The sequence below is a fragment of the Musa acuminata genome, chromosome BXJ2-7 (assembly GCF_036884655.1).
Source record: "Musa acuminata AAA Group cultivar baxijiao chromosome BXJ2-7, Cavendish_Baxijiao_AAA, whole genome shotgun sequence".
Lineage (NCBI taxonomy): Eukaryota > Viridiplantae > Streptophyta > Magnoliopsida > Zingiberales > Musaceae > Musa > Musa acuminata.
The window spans coordinates 32,176,643-32,201,993 of record NC_088344.1 but is presented as its reverse complement, the minus strand read 5'-3'; the positions used below and the strand labels follow the sequence as shown (position 1 = coordinate 32,201,993).

Here is a 25,351-nt window from a genome sequence, read left to right as displayed (position 1 = left end):
TCTGAGACAAAGGCCACAAATTTCTTCTTTTAAGATAAAGAAATAAATTATAATATTTCATCGTTGCAAGGTACAAAGAGTTCCTTTTCTTTCTTTCTTTTCAACTCAAGTTTGGGGTGATCCAGAACTGGCTATAAGTATATTGTTGTCGTCCGTGTTTGACAAGTTTGGGAAATCTTTCGATGCTATGGCTATCCATGTTGTAGGAAATGAATTCAACATGTGAAGATAGTTGCCAGAAATGAGTGAAATAGATACAGTTAGCACAACATCTAGCTTCACTAGCCAAGACCGAAAATGCATGCTTAAAAGGAATGTTCATGAACAGTGCTCGATCTCCCAAGCTCTCCAACTTGATCCACATCTTTTTCTCTAGATCTAGTTGAAATAAGACGACGACCAGGGATTCATCGGCATGCTCCATTACGTAGACCAACAATATGTTTCCGCCACACTCAACCAATGACGTGATACTATTAAAATAGTCTGAACGATCGATGGGACATGGCAACATTAGCTTCCTGAGCCGAAGAGGAAGAACTCGGAAGATCGTTAAGCACCCAATATGGTTATTCCATGTGTAGAATTGCCCCTCGAAGCTAATAATCGTATCGAAAAGTTCGACCCTGTCTTTCTCGAAGGTCCAGGACTGGTCTCCCGGCCTCCAAACATACAGTTGATTGATGGAGTCACGTGCAAGAAGGACACAATCGGGGTTCGACGGAGCTGATGACATGCATAGGAAAAAGTTGGGTTCAAGCAAACAAGGTGGGAGTTGCAACCACGCCCTAGAGAAGGGATTCAGCAAGAGCATCCGACTGTAGTTGGAAGGATTTACAACCAGCCAACCGTGCGAGCAATTACAGAATAAGGTCCTTGTCACTGGGTAGCCATGTAACTCGATTTTGAAGGTGACTTCCTTGTCTACGACGCTCCGCAGGCTGCAGGTAAGATTCTGGAACTCTGTGGTGATTAGCCATGGGGTCTTCGACATCGTCGGGTCAAATTTCGGGGCGGTGGCCCTCCAATCCTTGCATGCTACACTAAGGCGCATGGCATCCTTGGGGTTCATCGACGTCAATAGAGACTCCACAATATCGATTGGAATGTACCTGGTTGGCCTAGTCTCACTTTCGATCTCCCTCTTCTGCTTCTTATCGGTTGTGACTGCAGATCTACGGTGGAAGAAAAGCATAGAGAGAAGTAATTTGTATAGTGACTGCAGATCTACATTGTTTAATCGATGTAGAGGAGGATGCTTACTTGTGTGGATTGGGAGGAGGAGGAGCATTAGAATCGGGGTCCAATTCGTATGCATTGTTCGTCATCTTTGTCACCGCTTAGTCATTAACCGCTGGAAGGAAATTGTATTAGAGGAATAATAAATTTCACTGATCGCTTATATACGATCGTGCGGTTGTTTGTATTGAATGTATAAAATATAAATAGTATATTTCTTAACATTTATAAAATGTTTTATAATTAATACAAAACATAATAATTTGTTATTTGATTTATGGAGAGAAGTATGCAATCCATTATAGAAATCTGAAATTTAATACTTTGCATATCATACATGATTCTCAATAATCATAAAACTCCAAAAAAAAAATTGCTGGCATAAATATTTTCTGCCAGCTAATCATTTATTTTTTGCTGGCATAATTATGATTTTGATTCTCAATAATCATAATCCTATACGAACTCTCATCTAATGCTTCTCCAAATATCATATATAAGATCAGGAGACCAATAGAATCCTACTGCGATCCAAAAGGTAAAAAATATGAGCACAAATGCCTAGTAAAAAAAAGAGGAAATAATTCAAAGGAAAATTGTGATAAATAAATAGCTAAATATAATTCATAAATATTATTTATGTTATGCATTAACATGATCTCAATGAAGGAAATAAGAGAGAATAAATTTGTGAATGGTGCACATCATATGACAATATTTACGTGATAATACGACGATCATTCAATCATCCATCATCAATTGTGACTAACAAATCAATGTCCGAACTTTTGGTTACATCAAATCTCTCTACAAATGGTGTGATATCTTTCAATGGCTACAGTGAGAATAAATCTTCCTTGCCAAGCGAGAGATATATCACGCGCTCAATGACCCATTAATTCCCGAAGAGAATGACTTTTCCCGTAATAAGATATATACATGCTCATAACAAATATAATATCATTGATGGTGTCATACAGCATGCACAAATATAATAGCTCCTGCTGATATCATTGGAATGACATGACAGGTGCCATTACTCCTCCAAATTTGATGCTCAATTAAATATGTCCTACCAATAGTGGGCTCTCCAAATCGCATTGGGTTTCCCATCCATCAAAAAAATCAACTGAAACTTCAGCAAAACATCTTGGTCCAAATTCGGATACTATATTTGGACAATGAGAGGACACAAGTCTTCCTTCCACATGATCCGGTATAGTTTTGATCATAGTTCGATTTGAGTTAGAGTTAAATCAGAATCAAACTAATCTGATAGTTCGCCAGTTTCAAACCAAATCAAAATCAGCTGTTCTGGTCCCGTTCCTGATTTTGAGAAATCAGAACCGATGATTTCGGTTTCAAACCAATGGTTCCAATTTTAAATCGGTTAAATATAATAAAAATAGAAATATAACCATTACAGTGCTTGTGGTATAGTCATTAAACAAATAATTTTAAATCCCATAAATCTATTTCAAATCTTAATAGCATCATTTATTTAATTATAGTTTTATATATTTAATGAAATTTTTTTTATGTTATTATACTCATTATATTTACATCTATTTTTAATTTTTAAATTAAAATTATAAATAATTTATATTTTGATTTTATTTTTTATTAAAAATAATAAAATATTTAACGGTTTGAAATGGAACTGATAGTTTCAGTTTTGATTCCAAAATCGACCTTAGGCAATTCAATTTTGAGATCTGATTTTGAAAAATCGGATTCGATGGTTTTAGAACCTGAATCGATAGTTTCGGAACTATGGTCAAGACTAATCGAGTAGAATGTGTGATGGTAGTCCTACAATCCATGCATAATAATCAAAATCTTAAATGAAAATGATAAAACTCATTGTCTTTCTATTAATCAAATTAGAATTATTTTTAATTACTAGTAAATTTCTATGCTTATTTAAACAAAAAAATATGCTCATTATTAAGTAATGTTTGTTAAAACATAAGTTTAATAGGATTTAGAGAAATGAATGACCTCCAATTTTTTATTCATTTTTGTCCTAATGGATAACATTACAATTTATATTGTTACCATTTAAGTATTATCTTTTATCTTTTAATAAGTTAATTAGATAGGATTTTAGAGATATGGGTTTCTTGATTTAAATTATTATTCTATACCTATAAATAGATGATGTTTATATGTGTAGATTCATTCGAAGTCTAAAGTGTTTAGTCATATAGGACTTAAGTCAAAGAGTAATTCATAATCTTAGAAGTGTTTTTCTTTCTGAGAAGTTCAATATAACCTTTTTTATTATTTTTATCTTAGTTTCTTCTTCTTCTATTTGATTTGATCTTGGGATAGTAATACATTGTTACTGCTATTTGAAAAAGGATTACACTTGCATATGATTTTTTACTTTCTTCACATCGTATTAGAGCTATAAAGGTGGTAACTTGTATTTCAGGATCTCCTTGGTAAAGAAGATAACCTTTTTTTCTTTTTACTATAGATTATAATAGTTGAGTTGATGGGTTTGGTATTGAACTTTTCAATCAATCTAACTACGAGATTTAGAAAATTTATTTGAAGTCCTATTTCATAAGGGAAGAACTATGAGTTATGGTTGGTGACGATGCAACAACAGTACCAAATGCCGTAGATGAAGACATCATGAAGAGATGAAGGATATTAGATACAAAAGTTGATTTTATATTAAAGAGCTCTATCTCTCATGATATCTTTGAATATATTATTGGTTATAAATAATTTTAGAGATTTGGATCACTTTTGATACATTGCTTAACAAAAGGAATGTAACTTAACTTTAGTATTTAAAGAATGATTTAATAAATACTATCCAAGATGATCTCTTAATTTTTTAATACTTTTTAAAGATTAAAAATTTATGTTAAGAGATATCACTTTTAAATTGAAATGAGTCTATTTCTAATACATGAACAAAATATTATATTATTTATGATTTAAAAAAAAATATTTCTTATATTATATTTATTCAAGGATGAGTTCAATAATGAATTTTAGTATAGTTGAAAAATCTTGTTGCTTCTTAAGAATCCTTAGCTCATCAACTTGTAGAGTCTATGTTTTAGGGAAGATGAAAATACCCATTTTATAAATAAGAAGGGTAATGATAAAGATAAAAAGAGGAAGGATGATGCTAATAGCAAGCGAGAGTCTTCTTCCAACAATGGTATAAATTGAAAAGTGTTATAGGTGTGATAAGTTAGGCTATATCAAGAAAAATTATCATATTAAGATTAAAGGAGTAAATATTATAAATAAAAAAGATTATTTCAATGCTAATAATGAAGATTAGGGTAAATGTTTCATGGCTAAAACAATTATAGTGGATGCCATCTATTAAATTAAAACATAACTTGATAATTGATTCAAGATATGGTCATCATCTTATTCACCAATATTCATTAATATGAAAGTAATGATGCAATCATCATGACAAATAATACTGTTCACTAAGTAGAGAAGGAAGACACTATAATAATCTTAAAGAAAGACAATGATCCCATTACATTGAATAATATGTACCATGTTTCAAGTATGAAGAAAAATCTCTTTTCTATCACAAATATAGTTAATGCTGAAAATTATATTCTTTTTAGTTCTAATGAAGTCCAATTTTTTCATAACATAAAAGAAATAAATATAGATTTAGTACACACTAGTAAAAGGATTAAAGATTTATATACTTTGTTAGCATTGAGCTGTTATGTTGATAGGATGAGTACAAATGATAGTGCATTAATCTGGTATGCTAGACTTTGGTCATATAATTTTTTTTAAATTAAAGATTATGATTAAAAAAAATTAGTTCATGGTCTTCCCAATCTTACTACTTTTAGTAGTAATAAAGTTTATGAAGGTTATCAATACGACAAAGCACACAAGCAACCTTTTGATAAATCACTTTTGAGAAACAAATTTTTCATAGAGATTATTTAATCTAATGGGCCTTTCTCAAACTCTATCCTATTGATAATTTTACAAAGTTCATTTAATATACTTCATGAAGGAAAAATCATATGTTTGTTTCAAAATTTTAAGAGTTCAAGTTAACAGTGAAGGTGTTCTTGGAAGAAAATTAAAAAGCTATGCATCGATACTGATAGAGAGCTCACTTTTGATAGATTCTTCTCCTTTTGCAGATTGCATGTCATTAAAAGAAAACTCACTTGTGCAAATGCACTACAACAAAATGGTGTGAAAAAATTAAAATTTTGACATGTCATCAAGACTTATAAGTGGAATTTACCCAAAGCCTTATATGCAGAAGGTATGACATGTACAACTTATGTTATTAATCAAACTCTTTAAGTCTAATCAATCTAAAGTCTTCATATGAGCTCATATTTGATAAGAAATCAAATATTAAATATTTTAGTATATTTAGTTCTTCATGCTATGTTCACATATCAGATTCAAAGAAAAGCAAACTTAATACTAAGGCTAAGAAATACATCTTTATTAGCTATGATAAAAGAAAAATAATTAAAAATATATGGATTTACAGACACATAGGTATGTAGTATATTGAGATATTATATTTGGTGAAATTTTTTTTTCTTTTGAAAATATCAATCATAATAGTGAAAGTGATAGAGAGTAATAATATTTATTGAGAAAATTCTATGATTGAGAAGATAAAAAAGAATAATTATCAAGCCACTATGTTATAGAGACGAAGATAATATAAACATATATCATTGTTTCTTTTCTAAACCAATTGATGATCTTGAGCCTACTTGCTTTGATAAAACCAAAAAGTGTTAAAATGTGAGAGGATGTCATACATGAAGAAATGAAGATCCTCGTATAAATAAAACTTGGGTTCTTGTGTCAAAGCCTATAAATATAGATCCAATTACTATAAATAAATCTACAAGGTGAAACATAAGTTAGATAGATGTATAGATTTGTCATAAGGCAAAACATGTCACAAGTGAGTTTTTTGAAAAATATGGAGAAGATTATGAGGAAACTTTTAGTCATTTTGGCCAAGATGACATATGTTAAAGATGGTGAATGCCCTAGTAGCTAATTTTTTATGGAAGCTTTGACAATTTAATGTGAAGAATACCTTCCTATATGGTGAAATTGACAATGACATTTATATGAAATAACCACTAGGGTATACTTCTATTTTAAATTAAATTATTTTTATAAGCTTATGAAGGCCCTCCATAGGTTAAAGTAAGCTCCTAGAGTTTGGTATAGAAAAATTGCTCAATGCTTATATTTCTGTGATTATTTTTTTTCATTCAAAACTTAGCTTATTTATTAAAAAGCAAGGAAGCCTATATGTTATTATTCTTTTATATGTGGATGATATGATTATTATTGGTAATGATGAAATAAATATTTTAAAGCTTCATGGTGGTCTTTCTCTCTGATTTACAATAAAAATCTTAAAGGAGCTTGATATTTTTCTTAGACTAAAAGTGATAAATATAAAAGAAGATATATTTATCTCTTAAATAAGTTATGTAAAAGAAATTATTGAAAGATTTAAAATTAATAAAAAAGGTTTCTACTACACTTGATGTAAATATAAAGTTAAGTTGTAATGATGAAAAAGTTTTTTCTGACCCTCGATCTTTTTATATGCTTATTAGTAGTCTCATTTACTTAACAATTACAAGATTAGATATTATATTTTTAATTGGTCTTATAGGTTATTTTATATAATTTCCAAAGAAGCCACATCTTGATGTAGGAAAGAGAATTTTGAAATATATAAATTCTACTCTTGATTTGAGATTATACTTTAAGAAGGGCATTCATCCTGAATTGCATAGTTATGCAAATACTAATTTAGGAGGTGATTTGGATAATCATAGATTCACTTTTTGTTATGTCTTTTTATATGGTTATGCTTGTATCTCACGGTGTTGTAAGAAATAATAATCGATCTCTCGTTCTACAACCAAAATAAAATACAAAATTTGTTTACTTTTACTCAAGAATGTATATGGTTAAGGTGTTTGATTAAGGACATTTACTATCAAATTAACAAACTGACTAATTTACAGTATGTCAATCAAAATGCCTTAAAATTAACTAAAAATCTAATTTGTCATGCAAGAGCCAAACATATTAAAATTGAATATAATTTTATCTAGGAAAAGATATTTCAAGTAGTCATTGAGGTTATGGGAATAAAGAGAAAATTTATTTATCATAGATATCTTTAGAAAATCTCACTCCGAAAGATCGTTTGAAAATCTTCAAAGCAAACTAAGACTTATCTCCAAAGGTGTACTTTAAGAGGGAGTGTTAAAATTTAAAGTATTATCTTTTGGAGTATTTTAAGATTCTTATCTTTTATCTTTTAAATAAGTTGATTAGATAAAATTTTAGAGATATGGTTCTCTTGATTTAAATCATTATTCTACACCTATAAATAGATGATAGTTACATATGTAGATCCATTCCAAATCTCAAGTATTTAGGCCTATAGGGCTCAAGTCAAAGAGTAGTTCATGATCTTGTAAATGTTTTTCTTTTTTAGAAGTTCAATATAGCATTTTATTTTTTTACTTCCACCTTTGTTTTTTCTTTTTCTATTTAGTTTAATCTTAAGCTAATAATACTTTGTTACTACTATTTGAGGAAGGGTTGCACTTGAATATGATCTTTCCCTTTCTTCACATGTATTAGGTTGTTAGAATATCTAATTGAGAATCTTTTTTTTTTTTTTTAGGTGAGCTAACATTGACATTGGCGATGACATATGCAAATAACAAAGTTAGCAGGCTTTGGAAGTGATGGTTATACATGCGAGTTGCAAACTATCTTTCTATCAATTAGGGAAGAATTACTTGGAGAATACTAATATATTGAAGTAGTTGATTTAAAGGGACTGGAAGAGAAAACAAGTTTAAAGGTCCTTAGCTATTCAACATCACTTAGAAGGATTATGGACTCACAAGAGAGTGTCATGATATTACAGAGGTGGGTATGTTAATTTAGAAGGAATGAGATATCAATGCAATGTGACAAACTATGAGGTCATGATCATGACAATAGCACAACTATATTATAGATATACGACTTCTAGATGACCATCGATCCATTGCTCCCAAGAGAGAGAGTACAATGGTCCAAAATCTAGATCAAGATGATGGAGAATGTAAAGATAGACTCAAAGTACTAAGTAAAAAGATAAACACTAAAGGACGTCACTAGACCCACTTAAGAGTGCTTCTTATTGACTTAGTCGAAAGAGATTGATTTAGGCCAATAAGATAGTGATCGACTAGAGTAAAATGTAGGCATCGTATGGTGTCATACCATTTTCAACTCTAGAGAATAGTTGACAAAATTTATGGAGAGGGTACAATCCCAATAATATCAAAAACATCTTGTATCACTTACTAGGAGGGGGTAGTGAATGTCACACAAATATGTTTTTGTTACGGCTAGTAAGTATTTTAGGAGTCTTAATTAGATTTTAAATATTGGAGGAGTCATAATTAGATCCATGGTAGATTATGATTAGAATTCGGATTAAGGATCCAAGTAGGAAGTATAATTCTTAATGAATTAGGATTTGTTCTTGTTACACCATGAATCTTAAGGTTTTGGTAAGAAGAGGTACAGAGGAAGATGTTCAGTTTTAAAAGTTCCCAAATAATATATTTCCTTATATGATTCATGATATTACAAGTCATGATATGACTATTGACAAGCAATTGGTCAAGACAAAGACCATAAATTTCTTCTTTCTTAAGAAAAAAAACAAAATCCAAAAGTTTATTGTTCTAAAAGGAAGTTTCTTTTCCTTCTTTCCTTTCAACTCAAGCTTGGGGTGATCCAGAGTCGATTGCAACCATATCGTCGTTGATTGTGTCCAACAAATGTTGGAAAACTTGTGATGACATCATTATTCATACTGTAAACACTGAATTCACCAAGTGGAAATGGTTGCCAGACACCAGTCAAATAAATACAATTAGCAGAACATCCAACTTCACGAGCCGAGACTGAGATAACCTGATTACGAGGAATGGCCATGAATAATGCTTGATCTCCCAAGCTCTCTATCTTGATCCACACCTTGTTCTCTAGATCGAGTTGAAAGAGGAATATGACGAAGGGTTGACGGGCGTGCTTCATTATGCAAACCAACAATATGTTTCCACAAGACTCGACCAATGACACATTACTTACATCAGAGCTACGAGAATCGAATGGACATGGTACCACTAGCTTCCTTAGCCGAAGAGGAAGGATTTGAAAGATTGTTAAGCATCTACTCCAGCGATTCCAAGTGTAGAATTGCCCCTTGAAGCTAATAATTGTCTCGAAAGGTTCAAGCATGCCTTCTTCTAGGGTCCATGATTCATCTCCTGGCCTCCAAACATATAGATGATTAATGTAGTCACGTGCTAGAATGATACAGTTAGGGTCTGTCGGAGCTGATGACATGCAGATGAAAGAGTTGGGCATAAGCTTGCAAGCTGGGAGTTGCAACCACACACTAGAAAAGGGATTCAATAGGATCATCGAGCTATAGTGGTCAGGTTCGGTCACTAGCCAACCATTAGTGCAATTATAGAATAAAGTCCTACTCGTCGGAATCTCAGGGAACTTGACTTTGAAGGTGTCTTCATTGTCTACTACACTTTGTAGGCGGCAGCTGGCCTTCCAAACTTTGGTAGTAATTAGCCATGGAATCTTCCTCTTGATCGGGTTGAACTGCGCTGAAATAGCTCTCCAATCCTTGCATGCTACACCAACACGCATGATGTCCCTCGAGTTCATCCGTGTCAAGATTGACTCCACAATATCGATTGAAATATACCTAGTTTTCTCTTCATTGCCATCGATCTCTCTCTTGTGGTTCTTCTCAGTTGCAACTACAAGTCTATGATGAAACATGAAAGCATAGAAAAGAAATTATCATCTTTAGCGAGATTTACGAGGCCATTTTGAACTTTTATGATTATCTTTAATCGATGAAGTGGGGATGTTGATGCTTACTTTGGTGAAATCGGAGGAAGGGCATTAGTTTCAGAGTCCTGTTGGTCCTCGTAGTTTGTCATCTGATCAGGACGGGTCCTGTTAGCCATCTCTATCTATTGTAGATAAGAATTGACAATGTGAAAATCAATTATATTGGAGGAATGATGAATTTTATTGATCATTCATGGGTTATTAATATACAATTGTATAGTTGTTTATAAAAGGTGTATAAGATCTAAATAATATATTTCCTTAAACGCATGAAAAACGCCATGCTCTATATTAAGGATAATTTCAATATGGCATTGTTGGTAAGAGAAATTTGCATGTCATTCATGTTTCTATATAAATATAAAATTCTAAAAAAGCAACTGAGAAACATAAATAATTTCTCCAAATATCATATGAGATCAATCTTAAGGAGTCCATCCAAATCCAATGACAATCCGAATAATAACAAAGTGAGCACGAATACGTAGTGGGAAGAAAAAGAAGAATTCAAGGATAACAAATAATAATATAATATAATAAATAAATAATAATAATTTCACACTTTAGTTCATTAAGGATTAATATTGTAAAAGAGGTCTTTTGATATGATTGAGGTGTTACTATGTAGGTTGATCCTTCAAATATTTGTCAAAAAGTTACAAATATTATAACTCTATTCTCTAAAAATTTTGTCCCCCAAATTTGAAAATCTGCTTCCAACCACTATGATCTCCAACTCTAATCTTCAAGAAAATTGATTAGATTTCTCACCAAGCTAGTTCTAGTTAGCATAAAATCTATATGCTATATGTAATGCGGAAAAACTTTTATGTCAAGATTAAAATCAAATAAATTAGATCTAACAATATTACGATACGTACCTTTTTCTTGTTCAGAAAAATAAATCTCAATCTACAAAGAGAACTAGATCCTTCTCCTTGCACTCTGATGCACATAGATACACACAGATGATGCACTATTCAGATGCACACAGATGATGCACTCAGATATACATAGATAATACCCTTAGTCCATAGAAGTCCTGTCTATTTATAGGCGAGAGTAGAGGGTCTAGGATAAGTTATCATGAGAGTTCCTCTTATCAAGGTTATCTCCTAAGGAATCCTACTTTAATATGAACTTTTTTTCTATTGAACAATAACCATAATCAGAATCCAATAATATCTATAATATATCTTATTTAATTAAATAGGGCCACATAATCTAATATTCTCCCACTTGGCCCATTAATCAGTAAAATACAAAAGATTTAAAATAAAAAATAAATAAAATTTATTTAAAAATAATTTGACTCAATTGGATTCTGAAATTTTACAAAACTATATACACGCGTGTGAATTTTTAGAAAATAGGTCAATAAGTCCAATAATAATAATACTACTACATTAAGTCTGACTAACAATATAAGTCATAACGATTGTATGCCATCAGTGTCACACTTCCTTCTATGTACATAATACTGCTAGTCTTTCCTAATGCAGTCCAAAATGACCCCTATAATTTGTCTTATCAAGACAATCCTGTCATCACATTCAATCATAATATGTACATACATAATTGAGAACAGGATAGCAGAAACAAATAACTTTAAGTACGTAAGTAAGAATGTCAATTATAATATCCACTCAAACATGCATCACCATATCCTTTATGGGTTGCTCACAAACCCAATCATAAGAACATGTTCTTTCAAAATACTTTAGACTGTAAGCCCCAAATGAATGGATCAGCAATCAATACAGTGGAACTCAAGTAATTAATTGACATTAGATGTTTTTGGACTCATCTTCTCTAACCAGCAAGTACTTTATACCATAATGCATATAGATGCAATAGTACTTGTCATTCTTAGAGAAGAAAACTATTGCAATGTCATAAAATATCTTCAACTTGGTAATTGAGTTTGACTACACCAAGTCCTGTGATAAAAATTTTACAATAAAAAATTTGATTAGTAGCCTCAAAGCATGTCACAAAATCAACTTCTATTATTAATAATAATAAATTACCTCTCTAATTGCATAGATATTAATCGTAAGGTGGACTTCTTATTATCGAGGTAATTTATATAATCAGTATTTGAAAAATACCATTATTTCAAGCTGATATAATTTTATACATGTGAGCATATAATCTTTTATCCCTTCCGGATATCTTATTACTTTTTCTGTAGTCCTTTAATGTTTTTACTTCTGGATGACTTCAATATATACCCAACATTTTAATTGTAAAAACTGATATCTTTTCTAACACAAACTTGAACATAGACTTCCAACTACGCATATACAAAGAATATCTTCTTTATCTGCTTATTTTCAAATCATTTTCAAGCATTTACTATTGACTAAAACTTTGCTTTTTATGATTGACTGAACAAAGCTGTATATTAAAATCATTTCAAGACTCGGTTGATATATCCTTTCTAAGACAATCTTCATAATTATTGAGGTCTATCCTTGAATTACTCAATGTTAATAATATAAGATGTCTCATTTATATCAACCATATTAAAACTTTTAGTAACAAGATCACTATTGATAAGGCAAAATACTATCCATATATAAGACCAATAAACTTGCTCCCATTGATATAAATACTGATTAATAATATTTATCTTAAATATGAAATAATGATATCAAGAACCTTTATATATCATTATCTTGAAGCTTGTTTAAGGTCATAAATGGATTCCTGAATTTGCATACCAAACTTTATATTTCTTTTATTTTCTTTGTAAATCATTTAGAGTAACCCATATTAACCACAAGTCTGACTATTATATCGTTTGACATTATCCTTTGAGTCACATTTATATAATAGACTCTTTTACAATTATTGGATAATTCGATAAATTTATCAGATACCATTCTGGTTATTAATTTTAACTCTTTTTTTATTACATCATATTACTTTTTAGAATCATTACTTTTTATGACCGTGACAAAAATAAAGGATCCATTCTGATTCCTATATCATATTATAATTCTTACAGATATACAACATAATAACCATAAATGACATGATTCCTTCCCCTTTGAGATATTCTCAAAGTTATCAATTATGGTTGTTTTAGAAGACTATTAACAGCGATATCAATATAATGTGGGAGTTTAATAATGTTATTTTATTGTTCAATTTCATCAAATCATTTAATGATTTGAATAACAATAATCTCTCGAATAATAAAGGAGTATTAACTTGTATCTTCTTTATATCAAAATTAAATTTCAAGATTTTCACTGATTTACTATTTTATAGGAATCTTGTGTTACCAGATTTAATTGTCCTCGTACTATGATTAGAGTAATAAGATATGTACCCCTTTTAAACTTTTCTGAATAGATAATAAAATATTCAAAAATAATTATTAAATCTAATTTTCTTTTATGTGAGTTGAAGATCCTTATCTCCATAGGACAATATCAAATATGTAAATATCTTAAGTCATGTTTCCTATCATTTCATAACTTAAAAAAAAAGTCATGTAATTTACTTACTAGAAAGGTATATCATTTCATATATATAGTTATCCTTGGAGCTTCTTCTCACATTGATTTGGGTACAAAAGAATAATCTATCATGCTCCTAACCATATCTATATGGTATGGTTAGCTAGTAAATCATATACCTTATTTTTCTAAGAATCTAGCAAAAGAATTGGGTTCATCATAAATACTATAAAATTTATCACCCTTGTCAGATATGATGATCTTGACTTTTCTATCTAATTGTCTATCAACTTCATTTATATACACTTCAAGAGTGTAAATGGTCATAGACTTTATATGAATTAGATATATATAATCATATCTCAACAGATTATTTATATGGTGATAAAATGTCTCTCTTTAATGAGACAAAAGCATAGAGTGATAAACATAATCTCAAGGAGTTTATAAAACTATATTTCACTTCAATATTTAATTGTAGGATCATTGTAAACTTATGATTCATATTAATTCTGCATAGAATGTTATACAGAATTCAAAGGTTAATTTTATTGAATCATAGTAAGTTTACAACTGTCAAAAAAGAAATAATATTTTTAATAATTCTAGGTAAAGCACTCAAATTCCCAGAATTATAAGAAGCATAAATCCTCAAGATTTATCAAATTGAATCATCTTTAGATATAAGCGATAAATATAAACTAATATCGCTTTCACTTTAAGATGATTCCCTATATTGATAAATATCTCATTCTCTTTTGATTTTATCCCTATTCATTTTTATTTTTATTTTAATGAAAATATCTATTATTGGTAACATATGATGAAGCATTAAATTAATCCATCAATAATATCCATAATATTTGATTTGAACCATACAAAGGTTATAATTATACCTTTTTCATTTCAAATCAAATCTTATAGTATATTTCTTCTTCACATAACTTTATTTGCGACAAAAATAACACTTTATTGTGAAGATATTCTTTTATGAGTTTATATAGTAATTATAAACTCAAGTGAACTTACGCTTCATCCTTATTTTAGTGTTACCTACTCCTTGAATAGTACTCAAAATATTATGAGTCTTGAGCTTACATCTTTATCATTTATTTTGAGGATATAATCTTAAATTCCTCAAATACTATCATAGTAAGGTGTCAACTAATGACTTATCAGATAATTTAAATTGATCCTTAGATGTTCTCATGCGCTAGTTGTAAACTGTACTGAAGTCTAAGTATTATAAAATTGAGTCTTTTATACCTTTCTTGATCAGTCACCTCAATTATTTATTTCATAAAATTTTCAGTAATTAAGTTTGTGTTCTGTTCAATTAATCTGATCAAGGTCTCACTCACTCAATACAATTTGCATATGCTCAAGCCATTTATTTCAGAAAGTATAGGGACATTTACAGAAACACAATAAAGGAAGCGCCATAGTAATAATATAACATTAATGCTTTGAGTTTTCAAAATATGATAAACTATTAATATCATCTATATTTCACTTTTGGGTGAAATATTGACATATCTAGTGTTCACTTAAAATCACTTATGGAGGACTGATACCATCCTTGTGGAATAGTGTTGTTACCTTTGGGTATACAACCCTAAACTATAAGAATATCCAAAACAGAATCATCCTATCCCATTACATAATTATTTGAAATAGATTCTCCTTTGGGATTATCTAAATCTCATAATTATATGTGTCATCGTGAATATTATTTTAGTCACTTTGGTGGCTACAGGACCAATACAAAAAGATAAAATACAGTCTAAAATATCCCATGAATGATATGAACTTTATTGTAATTCATATCCCATAAGCCTATCATCCCAAGCTACTTTGGTAGCTACCGATCAGATAAAACTTAGGAAGATAAATTATAAATAATATTCACTAAATTTCTTTATCCTAATTCATACTGCCATTGTGAATATTATTTTTATTTAATATCATTTAGGACTAATTTCATAATGTATTTTATACATTATCGATCCAGGTTACTTTAGTGGCTGTAGGACCAATACAAAAATATAAAATACAATCTAAAATGTCCTATAAATGATAAGACCTTTATTGTAATTCATATCACAAAAGTTTATCATCCAAGGCCACTTTGGTAATTACAAGTTAGATAAAACTTAAGGAGATGAATTACAAATAATATTCATCAAATTTCTTTAATTTATGCTAAGCAGTTCAATAATAGAATAACAACCATAATAATTATTAAACATTAATGCTAAGTAGTTTCAATAATAGAACAACCATAATAATTATTGAAGATTAATGCTAAACAATTCAATAATAGAATAACCATAATAATTATTGAACATTAATGTTAAGTAGTTCAATAATAGAATAACCATAATAATTATTAAACTTTAATCAGTAAAAGAAAACTCATATGATAATCATGATAACATATAAATCATGTCTTCATTGCCTTCATGTGAAAGGTAAACATTATTTCATAATTTCAAATATATATATGTGAATAACTAAATAAATATCCAAGAACAATAATTGGATTTTATTTACCACATGTATAATCAATAATTCATATGAGAAAACTATAAAGTAAACTATAATTTATATTTTTTTAATCAAAAATTAAATCCAATCAAATAATCAAAAATATAATTATGATTAAATTCAATCATAATTATAATAAATCATATTTATCAATTTTATAATTAAGAATATAAACTAAATTTCTCAATTTCATAATGATAAAACTGTAAATATTTGATAGGATATAAATTGAAATTAAGAAATTCACAAAGGGCAGAACTGTAATTTGACAAAATAGACTCGAGGGTAAAACTGTAAATATGTTGACAGAACATAAACTAGAATTGTAAAATTTGTAAGGGCAGAATTGTAATTTGCAAAACCCTAGCCTCGAGGTCAAAACTATAATTATGCCAAAACCCTAATCTACCTTGCTGCCGCCGCCTGCGCGTGCGGCGCAGCCGTTGCGACGTTGCGTGCGGCGCTGCCACTGCTCGCGCGTGGCCATTGTGACGCTGCATGCGACGCTACGTGCAGCGCTGAAGGGCTGGCCACGATTGTTGCCAACGCGCGTCCGCTGCGGTGGTACCTGCCTCTGCCCACGAGCGGTCGTTGCGGCGCTACGTGCAGCGTTGAAGGGCTGGACGCGGCTGTTGTCGACGCGCGTCCGCTGCGGCGGTACCTACCTCTGCCCACGAGCGGCCGCTACGGCGGTTCCTGCCCACTGTCCATAGGGCACCCCGTCCCCTTCCGCGGTCACCGCGTTCACAAGCAGTGCAGGATGTCTGTGGTGCCGCCATCGCTCACAAGCAGACCTCTGCTCGGGCACGACCGTGATGCGTGGCTGCAGGGTGGTACACGGCCTTTCGTCGACAACGATCAAAAGAGATGATCATCTCAATAACATCGATGATAGTAAATAGTAAATTCATCGATCAAACATAAAATTGTACATTGCTCATAATCAGTAATAGAGCAAATCATATAGAAAAAAAACAGATCAATAATATCAGACGAATCATTCAGGCATCGTAAACAAAAATAATAGATCTAATATATTTGATCTCAAGAACTTGGCTCTGATACCAATTGTTAGCATAAAATCTGTAATCATGCTCTCTATAATGCGGAAAAACTTTTATACCAAGATTAAAATCAAATAAATTGGATCTAACAATATTACGATATGTACCTTTTTCTTATTGTTCAGAAAAATAAACCTTAACTGATCTACAAGCACTTCATCTTCGGATCTGAAATATCAATCTACAAGGAGAACTAGATCCTGATGCACACAGATACACACAGATGATGCACTACTCAGATGCACACAGATGATGCACTCAGAGATACACATAGATAATACCCTTAGCCTTTAGAAGTCCTGTCTATTTATAAGCGAGAGTAGAGGGTCTAGGATAAGTTATTAGGAGAGTTCCTCCCATCAAGGTTATCTCCTAAGGAATCATACTTTAATTGGACAATAACCATAATCAGAATCCAATAATATCTATAATATATTTTACTTAATTAAATAGAATCATATAATCTTACAGTTCTAACATATTTATCTTCCTACTACGTTTCCTCAAAATCATTCTCTCATAATATCGTTTGAATTATTAGATAGATATATCTGACCAACTATGGGCTCTATATCATCGAAGACTATTAAGCCCAGTTTGAGTCCTATTCTTGTGTACCTCAAACCCGATTTGGGTCACACTAATTTTGTCTTACCCAAGCCCAATCTCAAGGATCAGATTATGCCAGCTCGAAGAACCCATCCAACTCAATTGAAATTGGACTCATACTGAAAGTTGAGCAGGACACCGACTGAGGGTCCTTCAATTAGGACTCCACCCCTCGACAACTACAGGAAGAGGGTACGATAAACCGAAACACAACAGCAGGCAGTCTTAAAATCAATAAGAGTAGCAACCTAGAGAAGAGATGTCGGCCGTAGAGGGAGGAGGAAAGAAAGGAGGGAGAAAACAAGTAGTTGCAACCTCAAGAAATTTGAGTTTTTTTACTTAAAAAGTTTTGAGTTTTGTTGCTCATGAAGTCTTTTCATATATGTGTTTAGGATCACTCCAGATTGCATATGGTTTCCCATCCATCAAGAAGATCTTTTGAAACTTCAACTTAGCAAAATATCTAAAATTCCATGGCAATTCCCATCATGAAAAAGAACCAGGAAACTTTAAATCCAGCAAAATATCTACTATAAAATCTAAAATCCCAGAGGTGAGCTTTTTGTTGCACTTTCAATATAAGCGTAGTCACACGAACTATTATATGATAATATTCATATAAAAAAAAAAGAAAATCAATAATCATTTTTAAATGATATCTTATTTTTAACTTTATCAACTTATAAAGGCATGAAATATCAATCAGTCAATAGTCCTCAATCAACCAAAATTGAATAGTTTATTTGACTTAAACCAAACTCAGTTTGACTATAACCAAATGAAGCTAACCTTAAATCTTTATAAAATTGATTTGGGATAATTCTAGACCGGTCTAATTTAGATTTTATTGATCTCGATTAGATCAAGTAAGTTTGAACTAGTCAAGTTGGTTTGGAATCACCCTAAACGGGCTTTAATCGATCAAAACCTATTTGATTTAGTTAATTAATGAGCTCAAATAATTAAAGAGTGAGGAAATTGGACTATGTCATATAGTGTTAGCCCAAATCGAACCAACCCACCTGAGTCTTGGATAGGTCATATGCACTGCACATGTTTGTTCTAGGTAATAGGTTGAGTTGAGGAACAATGGGCTAAATAGAGGAACGACGATGTGTCTAATGCCAATTGCATAGCTCCGCAGACTTAACTTCATGGACTAGGCTAAGCCTCACTCGCAAGTTGGGCTAAGCCTTACCACTGAACTAAGTCATATTTGGCTTACGAGTTAGTTATACCTAGACATATGAGTTAGAGTCGTATCTGACCATATTAACTGGGTTATACCTACTCACATGAGTTGGCCATTCTTGATCACCGGGTTATATCATATCTTGTCATATGAGCTACAATGTACATGGCCACATGGATTGGATCATACCTAGCCATATGGGTTGGGTTATGTTTGGCTACATGAGTTAGGTCATATCTTGCCACATATGTTGGGATATATATAGCCACATGGATTGGATCGCACCTAGCTATATGAGTCAAGTTATGTCTGACCACATAAGTTGAGTTGTACCTTATCACATAGGTTGGCACTTACCAGGCCATATAGGCTGGGTCATACATAGTCATATGGGCTAGATCATACATGACCACATCAATATGGTCTAACAGATCAACTTGACTCAAGTCAAACCACAATTAGACTCCTCTTATCAAATTATATTTTAATATTTAAAATTATTAAAGAATAACTCAAATTCATAAATAAAAAAAAATTAAATTCATAATATTAAATTTAAAACTAATTACATCATGGAAATTCACACATAATTCTTGAAACATACATACATACACACACACACATATATATATATATATATATATATATATATATATATATATATATATATATATATATATATATATATATATATATATATATATATATATATAATTAAATAAATTAGAACTACTATGTTAATCTAAAAATAATAATTTTAATAATTAAATTAATATTAAAATTCACTTAAGCTTAAGAGATCAATATAAATCAAATAATCATTCTAACATCATAAATCAATTATCATTATTTATTAATCATAAATTTTCAAAATTAAAACATCATTATGCATCATAAAATTATAATAATCTTAATATCAAGATTTCAAAATATAAATAAAAGCTAATTAAAAAAGAAAGGATCAAACTTCTCTTCGATTAGCTTTTTCTCGATATCATTTCCTCGAGAAGTCCTCTCCTTAATCCTCTCATTGTTAGGCTCGATAAGGAATGAGGAAGGTCTCCTTAATCCTCTCATTGTTAGACTCGATAAGGAATCAGGAAAAAGTAATCCTCTTTATATAGGAAAAGATGAGATTTTTTCAAGAGGTAAGTAATAATATAATTTTTATTTTTAATTTATTTTTAATTTACTTTCATACATAAGAGATAAATATAATATTTATTTCTTATAGTTCACACAAGAAAATAGAATGTAAACTATTTAATTCCTAAAAATCAAATCACTCATTAGAAAATAAATTAATTAATAATTTAATTGAATTGTAAAATTCCTAATTATCCATAAGAAACCAAATTTAACCATTTTCTTAACTACAGTACACAAATATAAAAGTTAATAATAAAGCAATATATTTTTTTAGTAATTAATTTATATTAAGGGAGAAATTATCGATGATTACATAAATGACCTTTATTTGATTTGGTTATGAAAGAAAACATTTAGTAAACTAATTTGGTCTTAGTATAAGCTTAGTTTTAGAAAAAAATATATATTTCTTTTAACTTTTTTATAGAGACAATGATGTGATTTGAGCTCAAGACTTTACAATAAATTGTTAAAGTCTTTTATTCTTTGCAAAAATACTAAACATTTCTTGTTAACCTTATAACAAGATACAACGTCATCTTTGTATGCCACTAGAAATTTTAGTGAGAGCACAACCTAGAAATTTTAAACAAGAGAACTGTTTTTAATGTGTTCATGGTGTCATTTGTTTGGATTGTATCCACATGCAGTTACTGAAAGATTAGTTTCATCCACAACCTTTGTATGTTTCTTCTATGAGATATTAATTTATCAACACAAGTGTAGCTTGAGCTGCATCCGCCAAACACAGCAATGTGTTTCATCTTAGCTTGTTTGTCAATCCACAGGAGCAATGTGTATATTCAACATAATATTATACAATATGCACAGTATAATATCATCATAAACACAGCTATCTAACACCTTCAATAACAGTATAATAAAAACAACATACATATCATGTAAGACAGCGTTAGACAATGTATTTAAGATTTTCCAAATGAAATAAAATCAACAGAAATAATAAATGAAAATAGAATAAAGGTCGCAAATCCCTTCCTTTCTCTCTTGCCTTATCTTTCTTATATTCTTCTTCTTTTTTGTCTCCTTGTACCTCTCGTTTGCTTGGTTGGATTGCGGCAATCCACCTTAAATATCGAAATGTAGCGATTTAGAAAATAAAAGTTTTCATTTTAGTTCATTAAAGATTAATCAAGCAGGTCCCTACAATATGGTTAAGACAGCTCGGTAGGAAAAGAAATTTAATGCATGAAGGATAAAAAAACTTTTATCCATCCAAAATTATATGCTTGCAAGTGCTGCAGCTATTTGTCGTCTAGAAATGCTTTCCAAGTTTACTTTGTCATTTAATACCTTCCATTATCTGCTAATTGGTTGGACAATATTGAAAAGCTAAATTGACTAGCTTTGTTTTTAGGGTAAGCAACATTTGATTGATCCAAACATGATACAAAATAATCCTTTGCTCACAATTATAAATAATTTTTGGTTCATTTTGATAGCAGATAAGATTTCTCCAATTATATGAGGAAATCTCTCTACTTTGTTGAGAGAAATATGTGAAGAGGGATATGTTAATGTATTTAAGCTTCTTCAATAAAGCTCTTTTCTTCTATGTTTTTCCACACATTTGGTCATGAGAAAAAATATTTATTCAATTAATTTTGTCTCGGTCTATACTTGCCGAAGGCAGGCTTTGAACCCCAAGATGTTGCTATGATCGGTCATATTCTTTACCAGCAAGACTTATTTTTTAAGCTTTCAAACACAATAAAATGTCATCTTTGTTTGTCATAAGAAAATTGAACAAAAGCGCCTTTTCTCCTATTTAAATCCTTAATTATTTTCTTCCTCCTCTTTTCCATTGAATCCTTAACTCACTTGTAAGTAAAGAAACGATAAGCTTAATTTATTATCTTACATCTTCTATTGAGAGAAAACTTATTGAAAACATGCCTGAATGAATGGCTACGCTGAATACGGTCATTGCCAAATGGTGCATGAACTTTAAATTGGTACACCACCAAATGTGAGCTTTAAAATGTCTCTTCCAATCCCCATAGATAAATTTTAATTATACAGAGAAAACATACTTATGTGTGAATTTTCATCATTCCGACTTTCACCAACTCTCGAACATCATTCCTCCCTATCTATATTGTTTTTATCAGAAATATTGTTCTCAAATACAAAAATATACAATCTCACTTACCAAGAGGTGGTAGTGAATTCTACCCAAATGTGTTCCATCAAACTTGTACTCTGGGTGACACCATTGATGAGGGTAATAATAATGAGGGGACACGAACTAACGTTACCTGCTCCCGGGTGACGTCTCTTGCGTCACGCAAATCGAGGAGCTGCGGGGGTCGCTTACGTCGGTCTGACCTGACAACGCCTAGCTGAAGCAACCATGACCATTAACATGTAGCTACTTGCAATGAAAATATGAAACAAAGGGCCACAAATCTCTTTGGTCTTCCCAGGAAACAAGATAATATGTATAATTTTATCACTTCAATGGATACAAAGTTTATTTTATTTCTTTCTTCTTAATTCAAGATCGGGGTGATCCAACGTCGGTCACCGCATACATGTCGCCTGCGTTCAGATAACCTCGAAAAACTTTCGATACTATGATTATCCATATTGTAAACACAGAAGTCATTACGTAGAAATGGATGCCTGATATTAGTGAAATAGATACGATTAGCACAACATCCAGCTTCACGAGCTGAGACCGAAATCGCTCGATTATAAGGAAGACGGTCCACGAATAGTGCTTGGTCTCCTAATCTCTCCATCTTGATCCATGTCTCATTCTCCAAATCAAGTTGAAACACATAGACACCCAGAGATTTACCGCTATGCTCCACTGTGCAGACTAGTAGTATGTTTCCACGAGATTCGACCAACGACATAGCGAGGATGTTGGCGTTGGTAAAAACCATAGGACATGGCACCACCAACTTCCTAAGCCGAAGAGGAAGGACTTGAAAGATCGTTAAACACTCTCCAAGGTGATTCCATGTGTAGAATTGGCCTTCAAAGCTAAGGATTGCATCGAAAGGTTGAAGTTTGTCTTTTTCCAAGGTCCAAGACTCGTCTCCCGGCCTCCAAACACAGAGATGATTGAGGTTGTCCCGTGCGAGGAGTATGCAGTCGGGACTCGTCGGAGCTGATGACATGCAGAGGAACAAGTAGGGTGTAGGTTGACGATCTGGGAGTTGCAACCACGCCCTAGAGAAGGGATTCAATAGGTGAATCGGGGTGTTCGAGTCAGACACTAGCCAACCATGTGAGCAACCATGGAACAAGGTCCTTGTCGATGGAAAGCCATGGAACCGGATCTTGAAGGAGACTTCCTTGTCTACGACGCTCTGCAAGCGACAGCTGTTCTTAAAAATCTTGGTGACGAGAAGCCATGGGGTATTTCTCATGGTTGGGTTGAACCGTGTGATGATAGCTCTCCATTCCTTGCATGTTCCACTAAGGCGCACAGCATCCCTGGGGTTCATCCGCATCAAGAATGACTCGATGATATCGATTGGAATGTACTCGATTGGCCTGGCATCAGCATCGGTCTCCCTCTTGTCGTTCCTATCTCTTCTGATTGCCGATCTACGGTGGAAGCGGTGAGCATGGATACGAAAGCATCAATGTTCTCGAAGATTTATGAGACTAGTTTGAATCTTGAAACTACTGTTCCATCAAAGAAGAGGAAGATTCTTACTTGTGCAAAACCGAAAGACGACGCCACACTTCCAGGCTCGAATCCACGACGACGCCGACCACTCGGCATGCCATCCCTACCATCACTTTGTTGTTGGTAGTTGGTATGTCCTCGATTGCCGTCTCTGCGAACGCTTTATTCGGGGCTGCTGCTTCCTCCATGGGTTTCAGAGGAATGAAGAATTTTGTTGGTCCCTAATGGAGCATAAATATTTAATTTTGTTGTTGTCTACAATAGGTGTATAAAATCTAAATAATACGTTTCCTAATACGTATAAATATATTCATACACTAATATGATGTGTTCAAAGGAGAATTTTAATATGATGTAATTGGCAACTTCTCTTAATTTGTCACTTGAATTGCACGGATGACTTTACAAGAACTCGATAAGAATTGCAAGGCTTAAACGTCAATATATCATAATTATTAACTAAGATATGTGTATCATCACACTTCATATTCTCATTATACGATAAGTCTACTGCAAAATATCCAAATAAATATATTTATTATATCATAAGTCTCAAATGTTTAACAATATGTTTTATTTTCATCAAGTGAAACCATAGTAGCTTAACCCCTCGGAAATAAAATAATAAATAGATATCTGAGCAAACCACATACTAAATAAAACTTATCAAAAATATAATTTAATTTTAACTTTATTATTTCTTTTTCTTTTCATGCTTGGTCTCTAAACATGGTGATTTCTGGAGGTTTTGAGTTTTTCCATATAGTGCCTCTTATTTCCGAAATATCCAAAAAAATATCTCTTTGTTTTAAAATGATAAAAATATCCTCGAGTCGTGGGATTAATTTTTTATTTTGTAATTGAAATTCAGTCAGATCGAATTAATTAAACTAGTTCAATGTTAAATCGGATCGATTATAGTGTTTTATTAATAATATTATAATATTTTTAATTTTTCTAACTTGATTATACCATTTTTGCATAGAATTATAGTGTTTTTTGATACTGAACTAAATTCATTTTAACCCTATTCAAAAATACTATAACCATTATGATTCTATTTAATAATGGACTTATACTATTTTTATTATTATAATAAAAACACTATAACTCTATTAAAAAATATTGTGATATTGAACCGGTTTAACCCAAACTAGATTTTAATTAGAATCTGCTTTTAAGGATATTTTTGGTTGTTTTATAAAGGGAATGAGTCCCTTTTGCAAATTATTGAAATGAGGGGTGCTATTTAAAAAAAAGGCAAAATTTGGGACTTTTCCATAAAATCGCCTTTAAATATATAAAAAATTAATTTTTTTTTAATGACATAAGTTTCATGCATCTTAAGATAATCTTTCAAGCCAACCTGTTTAAGATACATTTTAATGAATAAAAATATAAGTATAAATAAGGTGACATAACATATTAGAAGTAATATTCACAAATA

The 25,351-nt window shown here is 31.4% G+C and overlaps 1 protein-coding gene across 1 annotated transcript; it reads right to left on the bottom strand.

The window, feature by feature from the left end:
• Positions 1-100: 100 nt before the first annotated feature.
• LOC103992330 (F-box protein At3g56470-like) lies at positions 101-1,328 on the bottom strand. Its single transcript, XM_018828809.2, has 2 exons — positions 1,264-1,328; positions 101-1,175 (listed from the first exon to the last, which is right to left on the bottom strand). The coding sequence occupies exons 1-2, from the start codon at positions 1,326-1,328 to the stop codon at positions 101-103; spliced, it is 1,140 nt and encodes a 379-aa protein (XP_018684354.2).
• Positions 1,329-25,351: the final 24,023 nt, after the last annotated feature.

Excerpts from the sequence above, each read along its gene's own strand:
- LOC103992330 (XM_018828809.2), bottom strand. The coding sequence starts at position 1,328 with ATGACGAACAATGCATACGAATTGGACCCCGATTCTAATGCTCCTCCT. Across the intron at positions 1,176-1,263 it reads CCTCCTCCCAATCCACACAA|ATCTGCAGTCACAACCGATA; the intron begins GTAAGCATCCTC and ends CTTCCACCGTAG.